The sequence below is a fragment of the Lagopus leucura genome, unplaced genomic scaffold (genome assembly GCF_019238085.1).
Source record: "Lagopus leucura isolate 7727_CA_CO unplaced genomic scaffold, USGS_WTPT01 Super-Scaffold_100004, whole genome shotgun sequence".
Lineage (NCBI taxonomy): Eukaryota > Metazoa > Chordata > Aves > Galliformes > Phasianidae > Lagopus > Lagopus leucura.
The window spans coordinates 33,274,176-33,297,202 of NW_024962264.1; the positions used below are offsets into that span (position 1 = coordinate 33,274,176).

General features: G+C 42.9%; 1 protein-coding gene across 1 annotated transcript in view; it reads right to left on the reverse strand.

Annotated features, from left to right (window-relative positions):
• Window positions 1-22,921, reverse strand: part of FGF2 (fibroblast growth factor 2) — a 28,254-nt gene extending 5,333 nt beyond the window's left edge. The window contains exons 1-2 of the mRNA XM_042870956.1: window positions 22,735-22,921; window positions 4,496-4,599 (exon numbers count right to left, since the gene is read on the reverse strand). Of these exons, the coding sequence (XP_042726890.1) occupies window positions 4,496-4,599; window positions 22,735-22,921 (291 nt within the window). The remainder of the gene's footprint in view (window positions 1-4,495; window positions 4,600-22,734) is intronic.
• Window positions 22,922-23,027: the final 106 nt, after the last annotated feature.

Below are 23,027 nucleotides of genomic sequence, written 5' to 3' on the forward strand. Positions count from 1 at the left end.
CTAGGAGAGGTGGAGCCAGGCTCCACCTCTTCCTGCAGCACAGGTGAATTGCCTTCACCTGTGCTCCCGTGGCTGACTCATTGCTCGCCTCTGCAAGTGATCAATCAGAGGTTCAGGCCGTGACTCAGCAGCCCCATACACTAGCCAAACTAAACTATTTCAGACTAAAAAAAAAAAAAAAGGTGAGCTTGAAAGAACCAGACTTCACAGAGAACACACAGAAACACACGAGTTCATTCCTTACACATGCCCAGTTTCTGCAGCTACAAGCAATTAAGTCATTCAAATGCAGTCTATAATAAAGTAATCCATCTCCAAACATATGTCTTCAAGTCTTGGCAATAGAAAAAATACAGGTCCTCCACTTCAACCATTTTCAGAGAAGACTTTTGGTTTCTAAGGAAAAGAACTTAGGAAAAAAAAAACACCCATAATTAATTTATCATTTTCATAAATGACTAATGCTTTAATATTTGAAATGGCATTGACCAAATGAATTTTCATATGATTTATATTTTAAATAATCATTCTGAAGAGTGATTATAATGTAATGCCTTTCAGCGTAGCAGTGGGAAAACAGATGCATTAACCAATGATTCAAGTCTGAAATGGATTACAGGCAGCCTTAAGAGGACACAGAAACAACATAAGAAAGAACAGCGTTTGGGAACGGAACAGAACTTGGAGCCCAGTGTAGGTTAGTGCAGTGGAAACTGAAGCCCTGCGCTGGGCTCAGCCTCAGCTGCCACCAGCATGGGAAACCGTCACAGTGAACCAAAGCAGGCACCAACAGGCTGGACACAAGTGAAAGACAACTTGGCACAAAAGCAACACAATCACAGTTCAAAGAAACACACTCCTCCTATTGGGCTTCCTCAAATTTTTCAGGTTTATGAAGAAAAATAGATTAAACTCCCCAAACACATTCATGCAACTTGTGGGTGTGATAAAAATAACCAAAAATAACCAAAAGTTGGCAGTAGAACATAAAAAAAAAAAAAAGAAAACCTACTCTTTAAGTTGATAAAGATTACTTAGAAAGGTGCCACATAGTTTGCTCTGAACACCAAAGTCCTCATTTTTGCACAAAGCTTAACTGATAAATATTCTTGTGCCACAATTCTAATCCCTGAGACCGAAGGGAAAAAATGTCCCTTCAGTCTAGCAGAGCCAGCCTGATCACAGCTAAACCACATCAACGTGATGGGCTGTACACTACTGGCAATTTATTTGTTGTGAAATAGGAAAGGCAGTCAAAAACAGTCGTTCCTTTCACAAGAAATATTGAGACGTTTCTTCATAAAATGAAATAATCAGAAACATTTGATTTCATAAAGTGAAAATACTTAATCAGCGTAATTAAATGAAACTAAAAAGTCAAAATAAAACACAGTAGCCATATTATAAGTGAAATGTTTTGATTCTGCCATTCAAAATCTGATGGAGTTCTGAAAAAATATTTCTGAGAAAATATTCTTGGTTAAAAAAGCATTTTCCAAGGAAGGCTTTTGATTAGCTGTATCAATCACCAGCCATCTCTTCCACCGACCAGACCAGTAAGCACCACCACTCTCCCACAACAACAGAAATCTGTTGGCAGAGGGCACACAGAGCTTAATGTAAAGCCACATCTAGATTTCAAGACAGGAATGCAGCCCACCACGCAAAGCATCACTGTAAGTAGTAAGATACTGGCTAAGCAAAAAGCCATTTTGCAAAAATCAAACTAGGCACAAACCACAAAGACACAAAAGAACCCAACTGGAAGAAAAGCGAGGCTGAATGATGATTTTCAAATGGATTTATGAAGCTGATAGTATGTTTATTAAATATTAGAAATTGATGCTTGATAGTAATGAGAAAAAAGAAAGAAGACAGACATTAAGAAGTGTTTACATAAGACTAGTACGCCTACCCAATGTCATAAGGGGCTGTAAGTCTTAAAATGTTTGTTTCACATAGCAGAAACCTGGCTCACACAACAAAGCAAGACGCAAGCACAGATAGGAGAGCCTGCAATTACAGAAGAGCCAAACACACCCAGGACAAAGAATAAACTATGTAAAGTGATGTTCAACTTAGCGTGCATCTGTGCAATACTGAAGAGATTCTTAATTGTGGTATCTCAAAAAAAACAGGTCCGGAAAGACGGGCATGCTCTTAGCTGTTGAATCACTTGGCAACGTACCATACGTGCCTATGAACAAAACTGAACAGGGAAGGAACATGGGCCTAGGCTGGTTTACTGATGACTAAGAAGGTGATCAGACAAGGAAAAAGTAAAATAAAATAAATAAATAAATAAAAGAAAAATTGAGAAAATAACCAGCAGTTTCACCACAGAAATCTGTGAAGGCCTCATAATGTTTAGAGGTTTAATGTTCTTCCTGGGAACAAATCTATCTTTCAAATTCTGTCATAATTGGAAAGTATGCTGTTCAAAACTAGTGATGGAAAAACACAGAATACTGGAATAAAGAATTAAACAGCTGCTTAGAAATTAAAGCTCAGCAGTATTTTTAAAGGAATACCCAAAGACCTCAGCAGATACAAATTCACATGCACTGATGAGATCACTTCAGCACAAAAATTTCCAGAACGCGCTCCTACAATGCTCCTGCTGAAACAACCCTCCTCAAACTGAAGAAGAAACGCTGGCAATTATGCACAATTCCACGGACGTGTTTATAGGCAGAAAAGAGCAGAGGCACAACTGAAAACTAACTCACAGAAATCCTCCTGGAAAACACAGCTTGTGCCTCAGAGAACAATTGCAGAACTGCAGAAATAGTCATTAGATGTGAAACACGGGCTGGATGAAGAACAAAACCTTCTTAGAGCAAGGAGTTTTCTCCTATGAATAGCAAATCTGAAGGGTTGCAGGAAGCAGTGTTTGCAGCAAACATGATTCAAGTAAAAGCCATTTCCAAAACCGCTGTGCATAGCTGCAACAGAGGCACATCCTACAAAGGACACAGTCAAGATCCACTGTGCAACAGGAGGCTGGAAATCCCAAATACAAACACAGCCAACTGTTTGTAATTTTACAACTGATGCCAAACGTTTACTTTGACCATTCACTGCTGCTTAGGCTAAGGAGGGTAATTTGAACAGGAAGCAGAATGCCAGCACACCAGTACCACAGGAAATTCCCAATTATCCTTAATACAAGAATAGCACAGTAGACTACTATTCACATTTTCTTCAACTGATCTGTCAAAACATCCAAGTAAATAACACTGTAACTTGAAATGGGTTATTTAATTATATTCCCAGGCATAAACAGAACCTGTTTGGAGAAGCAAGAGATGGTGCGCTACATGGTTAAGAAGCACACCAGGGCTCCCTGCACACACAAAGCTGCTGAAATATTCTGTTTGCCTCTGGACTAATTTCACTTTCGCTTAGTGACTTCTGCAGCCCTTCGCATGGGCCTTTCACTAGCTGCAGTTCAGCTGGGGTTAGGAATTCACTTTGTTATTAACGCCTGTTCCCAGTGCTGTTAGCTGGGACACAGAATCCAAATGTGACTATTTTCAGGATACCAAAAGCATCACAGCTAGTTTAAAACTAAAATTCCAGTGGGGTGCTCCACAACGGTATTTCATTGGACATTACATTTAAAGATTGTTCGAATTCAAAGTTATGAACATGGACAAAAGATTTTTTTTCTTGCACAGGCTACCCAGAGATCTATGAAAGCTCCACCCCTGGAGGTGCTCAAGGCCAGGCTGGATGGGGCCCTGGGCAGCCTGAGCTGGTGGGAGGCAACCAGCCCGCAGCAGGGGGTTGGGACTAGATGGACTTTGAGGTCCTGTGCAACCCAAGCCATTCTGTGGTTCTACAATTTACAGCCTCTATTTAAGATTTAGGCCTTGGAGATCTTATTACCTTTCAGATTCTGCTAAGCAGATTGGCTTCAAAACACAGTTAAAAATTAATGCGATGGCAATAAAAAAGAACAGAGTTTAAATTAAAATTAGTGCTAACAAACTAGTTTTACTTATTTATTTATTTTTAATTCTCACTAGCTTGGAAGTGTATGTACTCAAAAAAAAAAAAAAAAAAAAAAAAAAAACAACTTGATTCCCTACAAAAAGGAGAATGAGAAAGTAATATACACAAGCTACTGCCAAAAACATCAAAGTTTTGTACGAGTTGGCTTTACCTTCTACTTTAAAAGGGTCTTTACCATCACTTATGTGAAAGGAAATTTAAGAGGAAAAAATTACTATGGAGGAAAAAAAGGGAGAACATTTATTCTTTCTTTGTTCGCATCGTTTCCTACCCCACACATTCATTCTCACTTCTCTCTCACAGACAGTGCCACTCCACTTTAATTCTTTAGCATGCACTGCTGTTGGTGAGTGAGGGCAGAAACCTCTCTCTTAATTGACACAAGTTTTTCTGAGCTGATTTCTCCCCAATACATCGCACAGACTGAAAAGAGGACCTAGCAATAAGATACAGAGATACATTAAGAAATACTGCTTACCAGTGCCAGCAATCTGCCATCCTCCTTCATAGCCAGAAACCGGTTTGCACTTACACCTTTGATTGATACCACTCCTCTTTCTTCTGCTTGAAGCTGGAGTTTGACTGTGAACAACAGGAAAAAGTTATTATGAACTCGGCAACGGAAAGCTAAGTTATTCTCCTGTACACATTTCACATGGAAGCAATTCAAAACAAAACAACTCCTGAAGCAATACTTTATGGCCCTGTTAGCTGCTTACAGATAGGAATTTTTTAACATTCTTAGAGCTCTCTCTTAATGCTTATAGAACAGCAGCAGAGAGACTGTATGGTTAGGCTGCCAATGCTCAAACGTATGAGTATCTTCTCTGGTTAAGGCTTAGGACTATGCAGCACTGTACCTCTGTGGAAGCTGCTAAATACTCCACAGGTTCCCAGCAGACAGCACTGATGCACTTACAGTGTGACCTCCAGCAATTAAGCGAAAAGGAAAACGGCAAAAGTAGATGACTATAGCAAAGACACAAGAGACGGTGCTGTACAAATTAGGCACATGAAAGTGGATGCAATTCATTAAAAGAAACAACAACACCAGCAACCTTCTAAATAGTCATGATTTCTTGAAAGCCTGTAGGAACACAGGCACAGCATTTACCTACTGACAATGAAACAGAACAAAGTCTGAACTGAGTTTTCTGGTCATGAGCGAAATGCAGTAGTTCACAAGCATTTCCCCCTTTACCTACAGCTTGTCTCAAGACATGAAGATAAGCATTTTTCTTTTCTCTGGACTGCTTACAGCTTCACATGCAGTCTTCTCCCCCCTCTCTCCCTGCCTTCAAAGAATAACGAAGCCTTTCCTTCGGTTCTGCTTCACTGCGGGCGTGCCCGAGTAATACAACTTTATCTGATTTCTGCTAAAAACAAACACAACCATCTCAGTAACACTTCCCCAAATCCCTATTTGCCCTCTGTTCTGGATGGCCACTCCTTCCAGACAAAACTGGACCTGCAAAGTCCGTTAGCACACAGAAGCAATCCCAGATTTTCCTGCACAGTGCTGTGCTTTCACTTACAGGGATTTTTAAGAGAATGGTATTTCCATGGAGAAAGCAAGAGCATTGCAACACAGCCATCCACAAAATAAGGAACAGCAGAGGAATAGTTTCTTGCCTTCCTGGGGTACTTGGAGAAAAAACACTTTTGCCAAAGAACTGCAGCAGCTAAAGAAAGAACAACCAGTGCGTTGCAAGCTGCTATGGGTTACATGCCCATCAGGTGTTAGAGTAAAGGACGTGACTCATCTGGTGTGAGACTTATCGGCGTTTCCAAAAACCAGCTGGACTGAAACTCTGTTTTCATTCCAGAAATTATTTTGGGAATTAGTAGGGAAAAAAAAAGAAAGAAAGAAAAAACAACAACAACAAAAAAATATTTTGCATTTGAAAATGCAATAGAGAGAGATCTAACTGCGACAAAGCCCAGCAAGACAAAATGACAGCTACACGTGGAAGTACTCAGCAACAGACTTGCAGACAAAACAGTCTGGGTTTGCTGCTCAGAACCAGCATTTCCAGCTCATGTCCTGTATCATAAGACAGGTATTGCAGATTGGTGAGATGAGTCTGACAGGTGATATCAGTACACGAGTCTCATGCACCCCTCTGCTCTCACGAAGCGTTATCAGTTCTTCTATTTAAAGATGTATTAGAATTACACAGCTTCACCCTTTAACTCTCAGAATAAATGTTTGAAGCAACGGTAAGGTTTGCAGTGGAAGCATCTCCAAGGATTCTGAGGGTGGCTGCGGCTCATTTGACCTTCTGTTTTGAGGAAAAAGATTTTCAGCCCAAATGGAAGACGTTTTTCTGCTTTTCTGAAGGAAAGGACTGAAAAAGTCCTAATAGTGAGAACGCAGGAACAGGGAACTTTTGGGATAACTGTCGCAAACTCTTTTTCAAGCACTCCACCGGATTTTATAAACGTACTGGCAGATACTCTGTTCACACTGACTCCTCCAATTTTTATACAGATCGGAAGCCAAATTAATGCAAACGCTACTCTATAAAGAAGAAATGGTTTATTATGGATTATGTGCCTGTTGCCATTTTACACAAATAAAAAAATATCAATAACCAAGATCTTTCCAAATCACTAATAGCCCAAGACTTCTAAGGAATACAGAAACCTCTGCTTTTGTAAGAAGACAGCTGAAATGCTGAATTTCACCCCAGATTCCAGTACCCAAAACACAGCCCTCCCTGCATTAGGCCAACAACAGAGCTGTGAGCAGCTTCCAGCAACATGCAACACCCAGCCTTTGGGGGAAGCTGGAGCGCAGAGAAGTGCTCTGTGCAGGGACTGGGGGGGAAAGGGACTTGTGAGTCCCAAACATGCTTAACAAGGAACAGCTGTGTCAACCATCTGAAAAGCAAGGTGATGGGGTTTAGCTGAGCAGAACTTAACAGAATACTTGGCACTGCTGATCCATATCTTTTGTACCCCTTAAGTCACCAACAGCAACCGTTGAAATGTGAGCCATCATTTTAGGTGTATTCACAACATTTGTCTTTAGTGTATTTGAATCTCAAAACCATGAAAACCTTTGGACATGACACTGAATAATCTTGAGACGTGACAGCAATCGCTCCACGCCTTAAAACCATGCTCACCAGCTGTTCCCCCTTGACAAAATGTAGGTCATTTAATCAAGAAGTTTGTAACCTAAGAAGGAAGCACAGAACATCGTCAAACAGCTAATTGTGAACCCGGGGGCCAAAAGGGTGTGTTTTCCCAGTTATTTTCACAGTCCTTTGGGAGGGCTCCTCCAGGACAGCACAATATATGTACGTGCTTCGCTATTCACGTTCACTGAACACCCTTTGGTTTGTGGTGAATGCCACAAATGCGGTTTGGTAGCAACAAAGGACCCGGCACACTGAGCAAACGTCATCAGGACTAAGGCTGCATCACCGCAAGGTTATAAAATATACAGCACTCCCATCCCAGTTGTAACCTACATGACCTTTACTATAAAGGAGCATTCACTACTGCTAATAAGACTTTCTCTTGCGCTTCTCCCTAATAAAGTGAAATGTGATCACCTTCCCTTTGTTTACCAAGTAAGAGGAAATGAAGTGCAAGGCGGAAAAATATCTTCTCATGCCACAGTAGAAACTCTCAGGAAGAAAGATAAAGTGGTATCTTTGGGAAGATACAAGAAGAGATGACTAGAAGAAAGATAAAGTTAAGGCACTGAACTGTAATTAGGAGATGAATTTGAAGCCCTCTTCTGCAGCAGCCTTCTCACACTTGAAGATAGGATTGCAGAAGTATCCTAAATAAAGCCCTCTTCTGAGCAGTTTCCTTGTTCCTGTGCTGTGCACGATCACAAAACTTTTACCTGGACAAAGGAATTGGTTCACAAACCACAACATACAGCTTTAACAACATGACTGCAGCGGGCATATGCAACCTGCATATACTGCAGTGTTGAGTTCCCAGAAGGAAAGAGTGCTACAGTACCAGATATAGAAGGATGACAATCTCAAACCCACATTAAAATAATAATAGATATTAATTGCCCTTGGGACAGAATGTATCAAGCAAATTTTTTAACCAGAATGTTGGTGTGGTTTTGTTTTGTTTTTGTTTTTTCTTTAAATAATAAATACATGCTTTTGTTCCTTTGTTTAAAAAAAAAAAAAAAATATTAAAATAACTGGCTCAAAAGCAAGAAGCACTGAAAGTGTTCCAGGGAAAAGAAATGCAATATAAAAAAAAAAAGCACATGACAGACAAGTCTCCTTTTGCTCACCCTGCAGGTGACATCTAGAGATTCCTTCACACTACTCTCCTGGCAGCCCTGTTCCCTAACTACTGTGCTGCAATGAGCCCAGGGGCAAAGTACCCCAGCTGGGCCACCAACCCTCCATAATCAACTTGCCCTTGCAAGCAAAAACTGAATTTGATTTTTACATGGGAATCCTTTTGCAAAATTTCAGAGAAACTCACAGTAACAGAATGAAAAAGAAATCCCCAGATCTTGTACGTTTGCAAAATTTACAAGTCTGTTTGTCATTTTCTTGAACTAAAAAATGCTTTCACAGAGGACTCTATCCAAATTCTTTCCCCAGCTACTAATTAAGAGCAGTGCATCCCACCTCCAAAGTGTGGGAATTCTACATCTTTTTGGCAGCTGAGCTGAGAGAGCTCTGGTCCCCATGCAGATACACACTGCACATCAGCAGCACTGACTGCAGCACTGTGCTCCTGCCCCGCAGCCAGCAAAGCCCTGCAGGCACTCATGGCACTGCTGGCCTCTGCATAACAGACTGCAGTTACAGCACTGATGTGACCATCCCTCTCGCACAGGATACATGGCCAGGGCAAATCTACAGGTTAAATTTGCCAGTGTGTTTGAGAAAGAATGATAAATGGGCATTTATTTCACCATTAGGAGAGGCACCTCTAAGAATGTGAAAATTGAAAAGTGATACTCAATAGCACTGTAGCTGGCAAGGTTTCCATCAGATCTCTGTTACCTACTGCATCTTTCCCATGCTTTCTTTGAGAGCTCAAAAAAAAGTATTTCCAGCTCAGTTTTGCGTACTCCAGTAGAGGAAAGAATTTTATGGCCAAGTAGCACAACGCAGACAGAGCAGACGCCTGCAGACGTGGAGAATGCAGAAACTCTGTATGATTTCCAGAAGGTCTTCTACTGACCTGAGCGCCAGAACTGAAGAGTTACATGCACAGAGAAAACTCCAAGGTCCTCTTACAGCTCTCCCAGCCCAGCAAAGGTTTCGTATGGGCCCAGACCAAATAATGCTACGCTGACTTAAATCATCCCAAATGGTTTTATCATTCTGCATCATAAAGGGTTCAGCCAAAAGCCTCTTAGAAAATGGGCTTATTTAGAAGATCATGTCAAAATCTAGAAACAAAATGTTTTAGGATGAGAGAGTTACAGGTTTTGCCTGGGGCAGCAGCTGTGTGCAAGGGCATGCACTGCGATTTCACTCACAGCAGCCATGCCATGGTATCACAAAGGAGGTGGGAAAGCAAGGGTCAGACTGAGGAAAAAAAGTGACAAAAACACATGAAGAAAAAAAAAAAAAAAAGATGTAAAGAGCAAGCTGCAATGGAGAAAAGGCAGGACAAGCATGCTATACCTGAAGTCACTGCACTGCAGCACAGGGAAGTGGGATTTGAGATGTATGAGTGGAGCCACATCTCCTTTTTCCTACTCCTGCACAAGGATGTGGGAAATTTACCTACTACATAAAAAATCCTAAAGCAAGTACATGCCATGAGCATATACACTTGGGTACACTTGCACAACAAAGGAAGCAGGGGTAAAGGCTTGAACTACAATTGCACTACAGCTGACTTAGTGAAAATCACTACAAGTGGATCTCAGTACAGACACAGCCATGCTTTCACGGGATTCAGGTCAGGCAGGCCCCTGCCAACCGCAGCCTCCTGCTCAGGGCCCGTCACCCCACAATGAAAATCCCACCACCCAATCTCATCGCAGTCAGTCACCCAAGCTAAACCTGAGCTTGCTAGGGCTAACCAAGGCTCACCAAAATGCCTTGCAGCTACACCTACTGCTGTTTGAGACAGACCACTGCCCCCACACACGCAAGCAGGTTTCAACTCTGCATGGTCTTCCTTGCACTGAAACACTGCTTCCAGGGCTGAAGCCGGTGGTCTCAATGTCCACTGCCAGCACACACAGCTCTGCGTTTTCCCACTTATCTCTCTTTCTCTCACACTTAAGACAGTGACTCTTCACAACTGTAACACCATCATTAAATCCCTGCAGGAATGTGATGGGAAATAGATTTTACCAAGAGGAACTCGGGCCCCAAGCACTGCCCAACTCCAATATGCATGTTGTGAACATCTCAACAGCAAATGCAGAGTGCTCGGACACAGCAAATAACAGAGCAGCTTACAGACTCTGGAAAAAGAGGAAGAACTTGATACTACTTCAGGCCTTTTGCACTAATATACAGCTGCTTTATTATAACTGGAAAGGTCGTTAGTCAAACACCTTGGTTTACAAGAAAGGAGAGTTTCTGTACCCTCGAAAGCCCCAGGCTGCACGTCCCTGGATCAATGACTGTGTTACTGCAACCTCTGCTACGGAAAAGAGAAATCCAAGCCAAAGGCTCAGGGCCCATCTCCAACATATTTGCAGAGGCCCTGTAAGGAAAACCCTTCCACGAGGCCCCCGAATGACACTGATGCAGAGCTGCTACGCCAGCTCCACGCTGGTTGTCCTCTGCAGCTCCATGCCTGCAGAAAATAGCAGGGCAGCAACACTCCACAGCCTTGCTGCTACGGAGACAGAACTCCAGAGGGAGTAAAAATCAGAAATGTGAAGTTCAGAAAGAAAAAAAAAAAGGGGGGGGGGGAGGGGAATGAAAATAACAATTGATATTTTGCTAAACATAACACCCTCAGAGTTCCCACTCCTGCACACTGTGTGGCTGAAGCTGACAATTCCTTCGCACTCAGGGCAACTCCTATTCCCAACCAGGTGTCCAGCAGGACACAGTTGGCTGCAATTGCTCCACAATGCACACACCAAACCTCCCAACCCTGAGGGCTGGCTCAAAAATAGACGTGCATGCACACACACACACTAACACCTCGGCTTTGGCATTCCCCGAGAACTGCCCTGTGGGCCAGAGATGCCTACTGAACCCAATCTCTAGCAATCAGAAACATCTTGGGCTGTATTTCTCCCATACGTGCCATATTCATGCCTTCTACTGACAAACTTTGCACCCAAGGTACCTCCAGTCCTGAAACTGCAAATGGGAAAACAGCACTTTGCTTACTTTCTACTTGCCCGTTGAAAATAACAATAACGGCAGAAATACACGCTGCCCAAACCCCAGAACACATGTGCAGGGTGGGCAGGAGGGACACAGACAAAAAGCAGCAAGCAGGCCCCAGCAAAAGAGGTGGTCATTTCATAAACAAAAACCACAGAACAGCAACAACAACAACAATAATCAAGCAAATGAAGTGCCACACTAAGAAACAGTGAGTCACGCTCCCATACAAAGGCACATTTCTTTGCTTTTGCATGACAGCATTCAAAGTGTATCTTTTTCCTTTCTGCCAGCCAGAGGCATAAAACCACTTGCAGACAGACCTAAGGTCTTTGAAACGTAAACATCCACAACAAAAATACACACTTCTGCAATACAAGCACTTTGAAAGTTCCGGCTGCACTTAAGGTTCAATGTGAGGTGCTGTGCGCAGTAACAAGGAGTGGGGCCAGCTACCAGCTGACTAAGCCAGCCTTACAGCCATGCATTGGCTTCGGGGGCTTTAGTCAAAGTACAAGAAACACTGACTGTAATGAAAATCATTTCCCTATTTAGCTTCTCCCTTTGCTATAAGTTGTATCTTAATTCCAGTGCCTACAAACGTCCAGCCCCACCCAATGTACACCTATCACCTCAGCAGTCCTCTTCAGGAAACACCGATTACTGACTGCAGAGCATCCTCAGATGCTCCCCACACACTGGATGGTACAGAAGTTGTTTCAGAATAACATAACGTGCACTCTCTCTAGCTAAAGCCGAGCTCAGCCCTCCTTGCCTATGTGCCTGCATGTAAGATGCGCACAGTGGCACTTCTCCACTGCATGCAGCTTGCACCAACTGCACCATCAAACTTCACAGAGTGCTTTGAAAGTTAAAAGCACAGCAGCTGCTGTGTTCTGCTGACAAAACACAACCTGGGTATTTCATACTGCTGAGTCAAGTACAGAGTAATTGCTCGGCATTACATGAGGATATGAAGTGCCAGACACTACAAATACACCTTCCTATACAACATTTCTAAATCCCTGCCTGCATGCCAGCCCCCTGGTCACTGCAGAGGAACTAAATGCATCATTCTGTTAAGAGGACAGAACCAGCAGGAACATTCACCAGTAATTAATAGAGTTCCTTGGTAAAACTGAATACCAGTGACAAAGCCCAGTCTCTAAGTGCCAGTAACTTCACCCAATAACTTGATTTACAGCCGTGTTTGAGGGCTTCATTAACAGAACCATGAATGCACATACACACATGGTTTTTCAGACTCGTCCCGCCTGATCTGTTTTACTGAGAGTAAAGTAATCCTTCACATTTCCTCCAACTGCTTTCACTTAGTATTCCCAACAATAAGTGGTAAAATAACCACTTTCCATTCTTCAGCTTTAAAACAAAGCTGCTGCAGCAATCCAGCCATAACATAATGCCACTGGCTGATGATAGAGTCATCATTCGCAACTTGCAGAATTTAGGCTCTTCACATTTATTGCATATTCTCTGGTGTCTTACAGCTATGAACTGTTTTTCATTTGCAGAAAAATCAACACGCATAGAAGCAGGAACAAGGCAAAGCACACTCTGAAGACAAAAAAAGTAAAATGTGTTACATTTAAACGGTATGTTTCAGTACAGTAACTACAGGAGAGTATGGTGCTGTAGAGATATTGGAGCACGCAGAGAACAGAGTCAGAGGAAAGGACAAGCCAGCACTGCAGCGGTGTGAGATTGCTAGCCCACAGATACAGCCAGCCTGGAGTCTGCAGGTGAAGAGGAAGAGCTGGACTTCAGGAGAGCCTGAAATACAGTGGTAACAGGGGAGCTGTGTCAGGCATGCAGGGTGCTAGAGGGGCATGGGAAGAAGAAATAACAGAGAGCTGCTGAGTAGAGATGATTGCTCAAGATCTCACCAAAAGGTTGAGATGGTGACAATGACAGTTTTGCACTTCTCAGATTTTCAGTACCAACAATAAAAGAGCTGATCAGAATCAATCACTAAGCCTTTAATAAATACTTATGCAAAGGCAATTTAAAGCAATCAAAATCCATACGCATGCACACAGCATTTCACTGGTGCCAGTTTACTGCAAGGACAATGCAAAGTCAACATTAAGCCCAGAGACTTACTTCATCCTCCATGTATTTTATCCCCTTCCATCAGGCCATGTATCCACCCTGCGCTGACATTTAAATAACGCACCCACAGGGGAGCAGCGCAGGCTGCACGCAGTGAGGCCAGCAAAGGACAGCAGCTGTCAATCATTGCCAACTCACAACAGCCAACTGGAATCGTCACTAACAGCCCGACTTTGCTTGAATGCAGCCTTGCTCCCAAATAACAGGTTGTTCTTTGTATGAAACCAAATTCCCTAAATCCAAGAAAACGTGTAGCACGGTTTCAGATCTTCGTCCAAGTGCTTAGGTAACACTCCTAGCTTTATCAGCCCCAGTGCTGACTGGAAGGAGACAGATGGCACACACAGTAGGACTCAGCCTGTGCTGGGGAGCCAACGACTGGGGTCTGCAGGGCCATGTGGAAAGCGATCAGGCCATCATCACTTCTCTGTCTTCCAACTGCATTTTTTTCTTGGCTCGGAACTTAATACATACTACAAACAATACCAATCCATGTTATAAGAGCTTAATCACTGAAACTCAGTCTTGCTTTGCTCTGCCACTTAAAGTAGTAACACCTTACAATTACTTGCACTAACTCAAGCACAGACGGTTAAATGCTATGGAAGAAATCTCTCCTTGAAGCTGGAAATCAAACCAAATTTGGACTGCAGTAAATTAAAACAGGAAACACAGGACAGTTTTGTATATCTCTGCAGATTTTATGAATCCTGCATTTTTAAGGACATTAGCACCGCGGGCCTTTCTTCCTCAATTTTCCTATATCAACTACATTATTATCAGTAAAACATATCAGTAAAACAGTATCAGTAAAACCACCAAGTGAATCTTTCACATCTGCATATTCAGAGACAAGGGCAGATGGACATTTAACTGTTAATCTCAGTTGCTCCACCAAACCTAGAGAAATCCAATGAATGGAATAGCTCTCCTACTTCACCCCACCAGAAACTGCTCTGCCCAACAAGTCTGTGTAGCAGGATACCCTAAGAGACAAGCAAACAGAGATGCCAGCCTCTCTCCATGAACATTCCACATACGCTGCATTCACTGCTTCTCCATGCTAAAATATGCATTCCTTTTCTATATCCATCTCTCCTGGTATAGGTATCTACAGCACCCAGGGAAATACTGCACAAAACTACTCTCCAGGTGCAATCACCTACATCCAGAGTCAGAACAAGTCTTCCCCCAAGCTGCTAACCATGCTAACACTCATTGTAATATAGTCCTAAAATTACCATTCTAACCTGTGATGAACTATAGGTGACAACTGCATGGACTGCATCAGAAGTGTACCACGTAGTCAGTGTAAAATGACCTCCACCCAACTATATAGACACCATCTCATTTATTTATTCTCTCCAAGCCATCCATCAAGCAGGATACTGCACCTTGTCCTGCACTGTAACACATGAAACGGCTCAGGTCATGGCAAAAGATGGGCTGTGACACCAGAGCACCAGCTGCTGCTGCAACAGGAATGCTCCTGCCTGTCCCACACACCCAGCTGCACACTATCATCACCTCCCTCGCACCAACTCTGGCACTTTCTGTGACATCCTGGGGAACCAACTCAATGCAATAAATCAAACAAAAACTAATGCAGTGGAAAGGACTGAGAGAACAAACACATTTCTGCCAATTCAGCAAAAGAAACTATCTGGCCCTTTTGTGAACTCAGGGCTAGAAGTAATGCCAACTACAGCACAGCTGAAACTGGGTGGGGGGAAAGAGTAAAAGAGACCACCCCTTTTAGCAGCAGAGACTTGTTAGGTCAGCTGAAGCATCTAGCCAAAGGATTTTGGTCAGTCAGCACAGCAGGTACTGTTCAAATACAACACTGAAGTAGTCAGAAAAGAAAAAAAAAAAAAGAAGAAATGAAGGGGGAATTTGGATAGACCAGTAGTCTTGAGTACTTATTCCCCAGTATCTAGAAGCATCAAGAAATAATACTGCCTGCCAAAAACATAGTGCTGGTCCCACCAGGTACAACTGTTGTTTCCCCAAAAGAGGGATACCAAGCACAGGCTGAGCTGCTGTGCCACCTAATTCCAGAGTCTCATGTATTTTGCCGGTACACTTCAAAGTGGTAAGGATATTCTTCATCAGGAAAAGACAGTCACAGAGCTACAGCACATCCAGAATAGCAGCAGAACTACTAATTAAACACAGACGCAGAAATGTTTCCAGATGGACAACAAGCAGGCTGGGGATCGGACTGGGTCACCTTGAGAGAAGGAACACCATACAGTATTTCATAGCCATGAGCATCAGGATTTTGCAGTGTACAAATTCCAGGTGGAATCCTAGTGACTACTGTTTTATGAGATCTGCTGAAGTCTCATCACAACAGGCAAGCTACAAGCTCCACAGTACGAGATCATTACTTGACATCATATCATAACTACTGATGACTATAGAGTCTAGCTCCTAGTTTGCCCTTTCTCCTTTGAATCACTCAAGACAAGTGGTTTCAAGCTCTAAAAGTCAAACATGAGTGATAATCTATATACAGGATCACTCAACCAGAAGTGTACAGTGGTAGTTTGTGTAAGACGACCTCCACCCAACTTTGTAGACATCATCTCATTTATACTCTCGGACAAGCATATCAGCGTCCAGTCAAATTCTGACCCTACCCTGAGGAAACAAAACAAATACATAAGATGATAATCCTGAAATGGCATCAGCACTCCAGACAGTCACCCTTTAAATATTTTTATGGAAAAGCCAGGAGGGAGAAGAAGCAGACAAGAACTCTGGTTTACCCATATATTACCACAAAATACATTTTTGAAAATGACAAATAAAGAGAGCTGCTTTAATTTGAAGTTCATGGTCTTGAGAGAAATTACTGAAGTTATTCATTTTCAAACAGAATTTAGATGTAATCTCACTACAGACTTTTGGGCTTCAAAAGTCATGCCATAAATATTTCAAATACTGCTTAGTAAGGATACCCAATTCAAAGATCATGTGCAAGTATTCTTTTTCAGGAATGGAAACTTAAGCATTCTCAGGATTTTTTTTTTTTCTTTTTGAATTAAATTATATTAAGGTTACATAGTCCATACTAGTTTTAGTAGATAATTACATTAACCATGCTGCCACTGACAGCCAAACAGCTCCACTGTTTCCAGGGTCACATATCAGTAGCACAACTGATCACTTCCCTCGTACTTTAAAACAACAGATGATGGCCAGTGATCTGAGAATCATGCTCCCAACCATGACAAAAAATTGTAATAATCAGAATATGAACTCAGTCTTCTTCTGAACAAATCATCAAGTTGTGGATGAATTCGTTGCTTTAGTTCTAACTGCTTAAACAAAGGAGGAAACACCAGAAAGTATCTTCCTAGGGAATAAAAAGGAAGAAAAAAAGAGAACAAATTTGTAGCTCAGGGAAAAGCAGCTCGGTCAATAAACTCTTTTTACGAGTTTCACTTTAGCATGTTAGCAACATTAAAAGGTACAGGAACCACTGGATAATTATAATTTTAAACTGCTTGCCATGTATAATAAACTGAGGGAGATGAGTAGCTTACAAAAAAAAAGTCCATGAAAAGATTAGGTTTAATTAATTAGTCTCTTGACCTGAATTTTAAAATATAATTAAATAGAATTCTGGCCCTAAATTGCACGCCCCTCTCTTTCAGAAAACACAGCAGGTGTGCGCATTCTGTGCAAAGTGAGAAAGAGACAAGGGTATTATCCTAGGATTTCCTCATGACTGTTAATTCTACTGTCCAAACCAGATCTTCACCCATACCTGATCATTCAGCAGCCTCTGCCTTTAACACTGCTCTTGCTTTTATTATGGAATGGAAGATGAACTTAACATCTTTTTAAAACCTTTTGCAATATAACATCAAGCGTGTATTAAAGGAGGGGAGAAGGGGAGAGAGGGAGAGAGGGGGAGGGAAGAGAGAGGAAAAAAAAAAACAAAAAAAACCCACAGCTTTAATTAACTTCAATTTAGGTTCTTTGTCTATCCAAAGAAATTGTATATTAAAAAAAAAAACAACAAAACAACACAACACACCACACCACATATTACTAAAAAGTTTAAAATGCTTTTAAACTTATCTCTGCCACAAGATAAACTTTTTCTCATGACCAGCTGCACAGTTTTCAAGCATTTATTAGCAGCTGCCAGATCCGATTTGCTTGATGAGCAATTCCAGAATACAAGGCTCTATTTTATCAAGATCAAAAATATCCAGAAGTCTTCATCACATCTTCACCAAACATTAGATTTGTGTCGCTGCAGAGTTTTACTGAAAGACTTAATATACCCAAATAATGGGATCACAGAGAATTTTCACAAGAATTTGCATTTCTGTGACTGTCTCCATAATTTGGCCATATGCTGTAAAAATATTAAATATTATCTGTATTTACCATTCAGGTATGTTGGACATGAGCTGGACTTGCTTTTTTCGCTGTGAAGATGAATATTTAAGTACCATATGAGCATTCCTGATCTATGAAGCCCGTTAAAACACTGATGGGCTAAATCCTGCCCTCTAGTGTACCTGCGGACAGCTGTGCCCTGAGAATCTTCCACTCCTCCACCAGTCTTATCCGCACGAAGCAGAAAGCAGGTGGGAGATGGGACAATTCACATCTCTCATTTGCCTCCCTTCACCTTCAGAGAGCCCCCACTGCTCAGCCACACACCTCTGTGGCAGGTAAGATGCACTAAAATCAGAGTATGAGGATTAGCATGCATGATAACAGAACAGAGAATACCCACCCCTTAGCAGCACGCTTGTCCCAGTGTGCCCAGCTAACATAGGCAGTCTGCCTCTCAATTACTTTACCTTATGGGACCCTGCAGGAAACACAACAGTATTTCTATGACAAAGTAAGCCAAAGACAGACATGAAACACATTCTCAGCTTTTTGTTTGTTTGTTTGTTTTCCTCCTTCATGAGAGCTATGGTACCCCATTCCTAAAAACCAGCTACATCCAGGAAGAATTTCTGTATGGATCACATTGCAAAGAATCAGTATTTGACAACAGTCGAGGTCTGTGCAGTAGATCAAAGGTAATGCCAAATGAGTCCGTTACCAGAAAGACTTCAGTAGAAACAAAAAATTCTGACATTTTGTGCCAGATTTCCAATAAATAAATAGATAATTAAATAATCAATCTCTCATTTATTGTTAGGATTTGGAATAGGATGCCCTGTTAACAGTTCTGGCCACATCAATGGGAAACTAAAATGGGAGACGAGACGATCTGAGTCCTAAATAACTTGCACACCTAGTTACGCAAAACTAAGCATTGGGTGTGGAACGTTACACTGAAACACTTCTTGACATTCACCAAAATCTCTGTTTCTGACAATGACAGCTAGCTTTCTTTCATTACCATGATTTTGCAAAGTTTTATCTTCTTGACAAAGCTGGCAAGCCCTAAAGTCAGCACATACTTGAACATATTCTTTCAAAAACTTTTAGAGCGTAATCATTTAGATATTGCACATGATACAAATAAAACTCAGAAGTACTTATGAAAGGAACTTTCTTAAGAAGAAATTTTCCTGGACCAATATTACCCTACTTTACATTTCCCTGAGATATTTCTTGAAAGGCAGCCAGTTACTGAGCAAAAATAAGGTATTTCAGACATCTGCAGGGTTGATGGAGCTCACACTATTGACTCCCTTCCGAGTGACAGACTGGAGTCTCATCACTTTGTTAACAAGTGGACAAAAGTGACAAAAGTGGCTCTGGATTCCTCAGATGCCTTGTTTTATGCCCATCATGAAATAGAGCAGCTTGAAAAGTTATGGAAATATACAAATGCCAACCATTCCTCAGTGAGGGAAACTGAAGGGAAAACAGCTGTGCTGTTAGACGTTTTCTAAAACGTATGGATACACGTTCCTTTTCCATTCCCCTTGCTTTTCCCTTTCACCAGCACTGTAGTCTCTTTGAGACAAAAAACTCCGGAGAGTTTCTGGAAGCCCTTCCAAAAAGACTGGGATTTTTGTACTTTTCCGCAACATAAACCAAAAGTTGTTGATCAACAACAAGACGTGGTTTTTTGTTTTGCTTTAAGAAACAAAACTCTAAGAAAGCCTCTTCTGTTTTTTGTTTGTCTGAAATGCACCTCTTGCAGGGGGGGGGGGGGGAAATAAAACAAAAGCTCAACAGCAATCCCTAGGGTATGTCCAAAGGGGTACTTTGCTGATGTCAATGCATACACACATCAGATGTGGCAATATCAGCAATCTCAGATGTATTGTCCAGCTTTTTCGCTATGTGAATCATAAGAGTCCACTCCTCCAGCACACAGGGCATGAACTTCCATTCCTTCATTCCACTGACGACACAATTATGAATAAACCAACATGAATGGGATGAGTGTGAAACAATCAAAACTCCTGACATCAAGACATAAACCAGACCATATACTTCTAACAAGCTGTCATTAGTGCTTAAGGCAGAACAGAGGAGGCAAAAGGACATGAATAATGGAAATTTGTTTATAGCTTAAGTATTAGACTTTGGTCTGAAACATACAGAGAGAGCCATTCACCTTCTAAAATACAAAACTTCCTTCAAAAGTGAAAATGAGAATGTAATAACCAAATGCTATTCTGTATAATTAGAATCATAAGATATCCCAAGTTAGAAAGGACCCATGAGGATCATCACATTCAACTCCTGGTTCCACACAGGACCAACCGAAAAATAAAAATCATAAGAACAGCAGTTCCCCCAACGACCACTCCTAGCTGTCCTATAGTTAGTTTCCTAATCCAAATTCTCTGCAGCCATAATATTTCTTTTTTTCAAAGCTATCTTATAAAACCTTTTATTTAATCCAATAAAACCTTCAGTGCTGGAGGTGCGCATTTTCTTTGTTAATTTTTGAAGTCTTTTCACACTGTCCAAGATTTATGGCACTTCTTTGCCAGCCGTCACGCCAACGTGACCCGCCAGGCATACCACAGGATTTCAGAGGGACTTCCCTTGAGCAGCACTCACCAGGTCAGAGTTTAACACTGCTCATAGCTGCACTGAGTGACGTATTTATAACGAAGATGGCAGAGATGTGACCCACGTAATGTCACAGCAACACGCCTCGCTGATGCTTTGAGCATTGACTTCTCCCTTTTCTCTGCTTCTGAGAACTGAGGTCTTCCAAGAAAAAAAAAAAAAAAAAAAAGCTGTCTGATAGCAAGGAGAAGAGGAGGGAGTCATCAGACTCAGAGCAAGTACACAGCCTCACACCAGGGAAAGAGGGAGCAGCCTACGGAGAGTGGGCTCACCACATAATGCCCTCATCCCAGCCCATCACCTATACCACAGATCCTAAAGAGGAAAACAGCCTTCCAAGGGAGTGCACAGAATGGAATCAGTACAGCAGTATCAACACTGGAAAGACTTTCACCTGTAATTCACTGGTAGGAAAGCAGCATGAGAAGTCTTAAACAATTCTACTATTAATAAGGCTTAACAGGAAATGAAAGCACAAATTAGAAAGACTCAAGAACACAGAACTAGAATTACTGAGCCAGAACATTCAAAAATTAAAAAAAGAAGGGGTAACAAGGGCAAGCCCTACCACAAACAAGAAGGACAGTGTTTGGGGCAGCCTGGTCCAGCCCGGTGAGCACAGAGCAGCATGCGGACTCACAGCCCTTTTCAACACACAAGGCTGAAATGCCATGTGAGGCGAGGACCCAAGAGCAGCATCCGAGACCTGCCTTCAGCATCCAATACACCCGAGTCGTCTTTTCCCTCCATGTCGCATTTTCAGCAAATCCCCAGAGCTACTTCTAGGCATAAGATTACCTGTTTTATAAACAAATTACACTTATTTCCTGTAAGAATTTCCACACTTCCCAAATACAAAAGGCTACAGAAGACAGTGCATTACTGTACTCGTTCCAGCACAGACCTGATGCTGTGCAGTCACTGGCCAGTATGCATGCAGAGCAGGTCTTTGGCTGGTAGGTGGTAAAACAGCACCATGCTTAAGGCACAGACCTTTGAGAAGCCCAGGCTCTATGATTTACCCTGTTGTTCTGGCAGCAAACGTCTTTTATTACTGCTCATGCAACACTGGGCATATCTCCCTTTAAAACTGTTTCTGAGAAAGAGAGAAATGCAAACGTACCAGATGCAGCCCAAAAGCTTCTTAGCTTTTTCTGGGAGCGTCAGTTGGACTAATAAACTTTCCCTACACACATCCTGTTAAACAAGCATCTTTACCCCATCTGATGCCAAACATTTCTACCAAAGGATCATGAAGTTGCACACACTCAGAGCGAAGTCCAACCTGGCAACACTGTTATTTGTGAACAGACTGTTGCAATGCTTCTTTGGAACTCCAAGAGGTTTTTTTGCAGATGGTGAAGGTCCTAAACCAGAACAGAATAAGAAGAGTGAGAGCTTTTTGTCACTTGTGTGCCCACACACTGCTCTCATCTCCATTGCTCAGGCCTTGCTCCCACCTGTGCAGCTGTCACTGGGAGGGCAACTTGGAACCAGGCAAAGGATTACAGTAACACATTTCACCTGTTTGCTGCACCAAGGCTCTGCAGGTAGGGCGCTCATGCTGTGTAACAACTGTGCTCAGATTGTCAACCTGACAGCTAACCAGCAACAACTAGTACCTGCTGCAAGAAAACAGACATTTCACAGACCTGAAGCCACATGAACAAAACCTGAGGGCTGACAGCTTACAGAATGCTCTGAGGTGTGAAGGAAGGATCAGACACAGAGCACTGGTCTTAAGAGCAGCCCAAGCCCCGCCAGCAGCCCGCTCTGCCTGTTCAGGGTCTCCTCAGGACAGACTGCTGCTGCAGAACCACAGGATGCGGCTGCACCTTGTGTGCCCTTACCACATTCAATCATAAATCACACCATCCACGGTTTTCAGCCAGTGATATGCTCTGACCACTATAAGCCCTGTTTCCTTAATCTACACCTCTGTTCCCGACTACTGTAACAAGAGAATAAGAACGCCTCTATTTGTGAGAGCATACACCAGAAAAACACCAGCTTCTTTTACCCTATGGTCAGCTGGCGCAAAGAGCCAGTAGCTAAGCACCCACTTGAGGGCCACACAAACTAGTTTTGACACCTTTGGGCGCATCGGCAAACCCCGCGCACCTGGCGAGCCCTGGGGCACAGCGGAAAGAAGACGGGGAGGCTGAGAACAGCCGGCCCGCGACACGGCAGCGGTGCCCGTGCAGCTCCGGGCACCGACCGACACGCGGCACGGGCAGGGACCGGCCGGGCCACTCACTGTGCGGATCGCTCTTCTCGCGGACGCCGTCCACCCTGCCGTCGGGGTTGATGCGCAGGAAGAAGCCGCCGTTCTTGCAGTAGAGCCGCTTGGGGTCCTTGAAGTGCCCGGGGGGAAAGGCGCCGCCACCCCCGTCGTCGGGCAGCGCCGGCAGCGTGGTGATGCTCCCCGCCGCCCCCGCCGCCATGCGCCGGGCCCCGGTGGCTCCCCGCCGCCCCGGGCCCCCGCCGGCCGCCGCCGCCAGCCCCGGGCGGGCTCGCCCCCTGCCGCGGCCGTCCAGCCTCGCCTCGGCC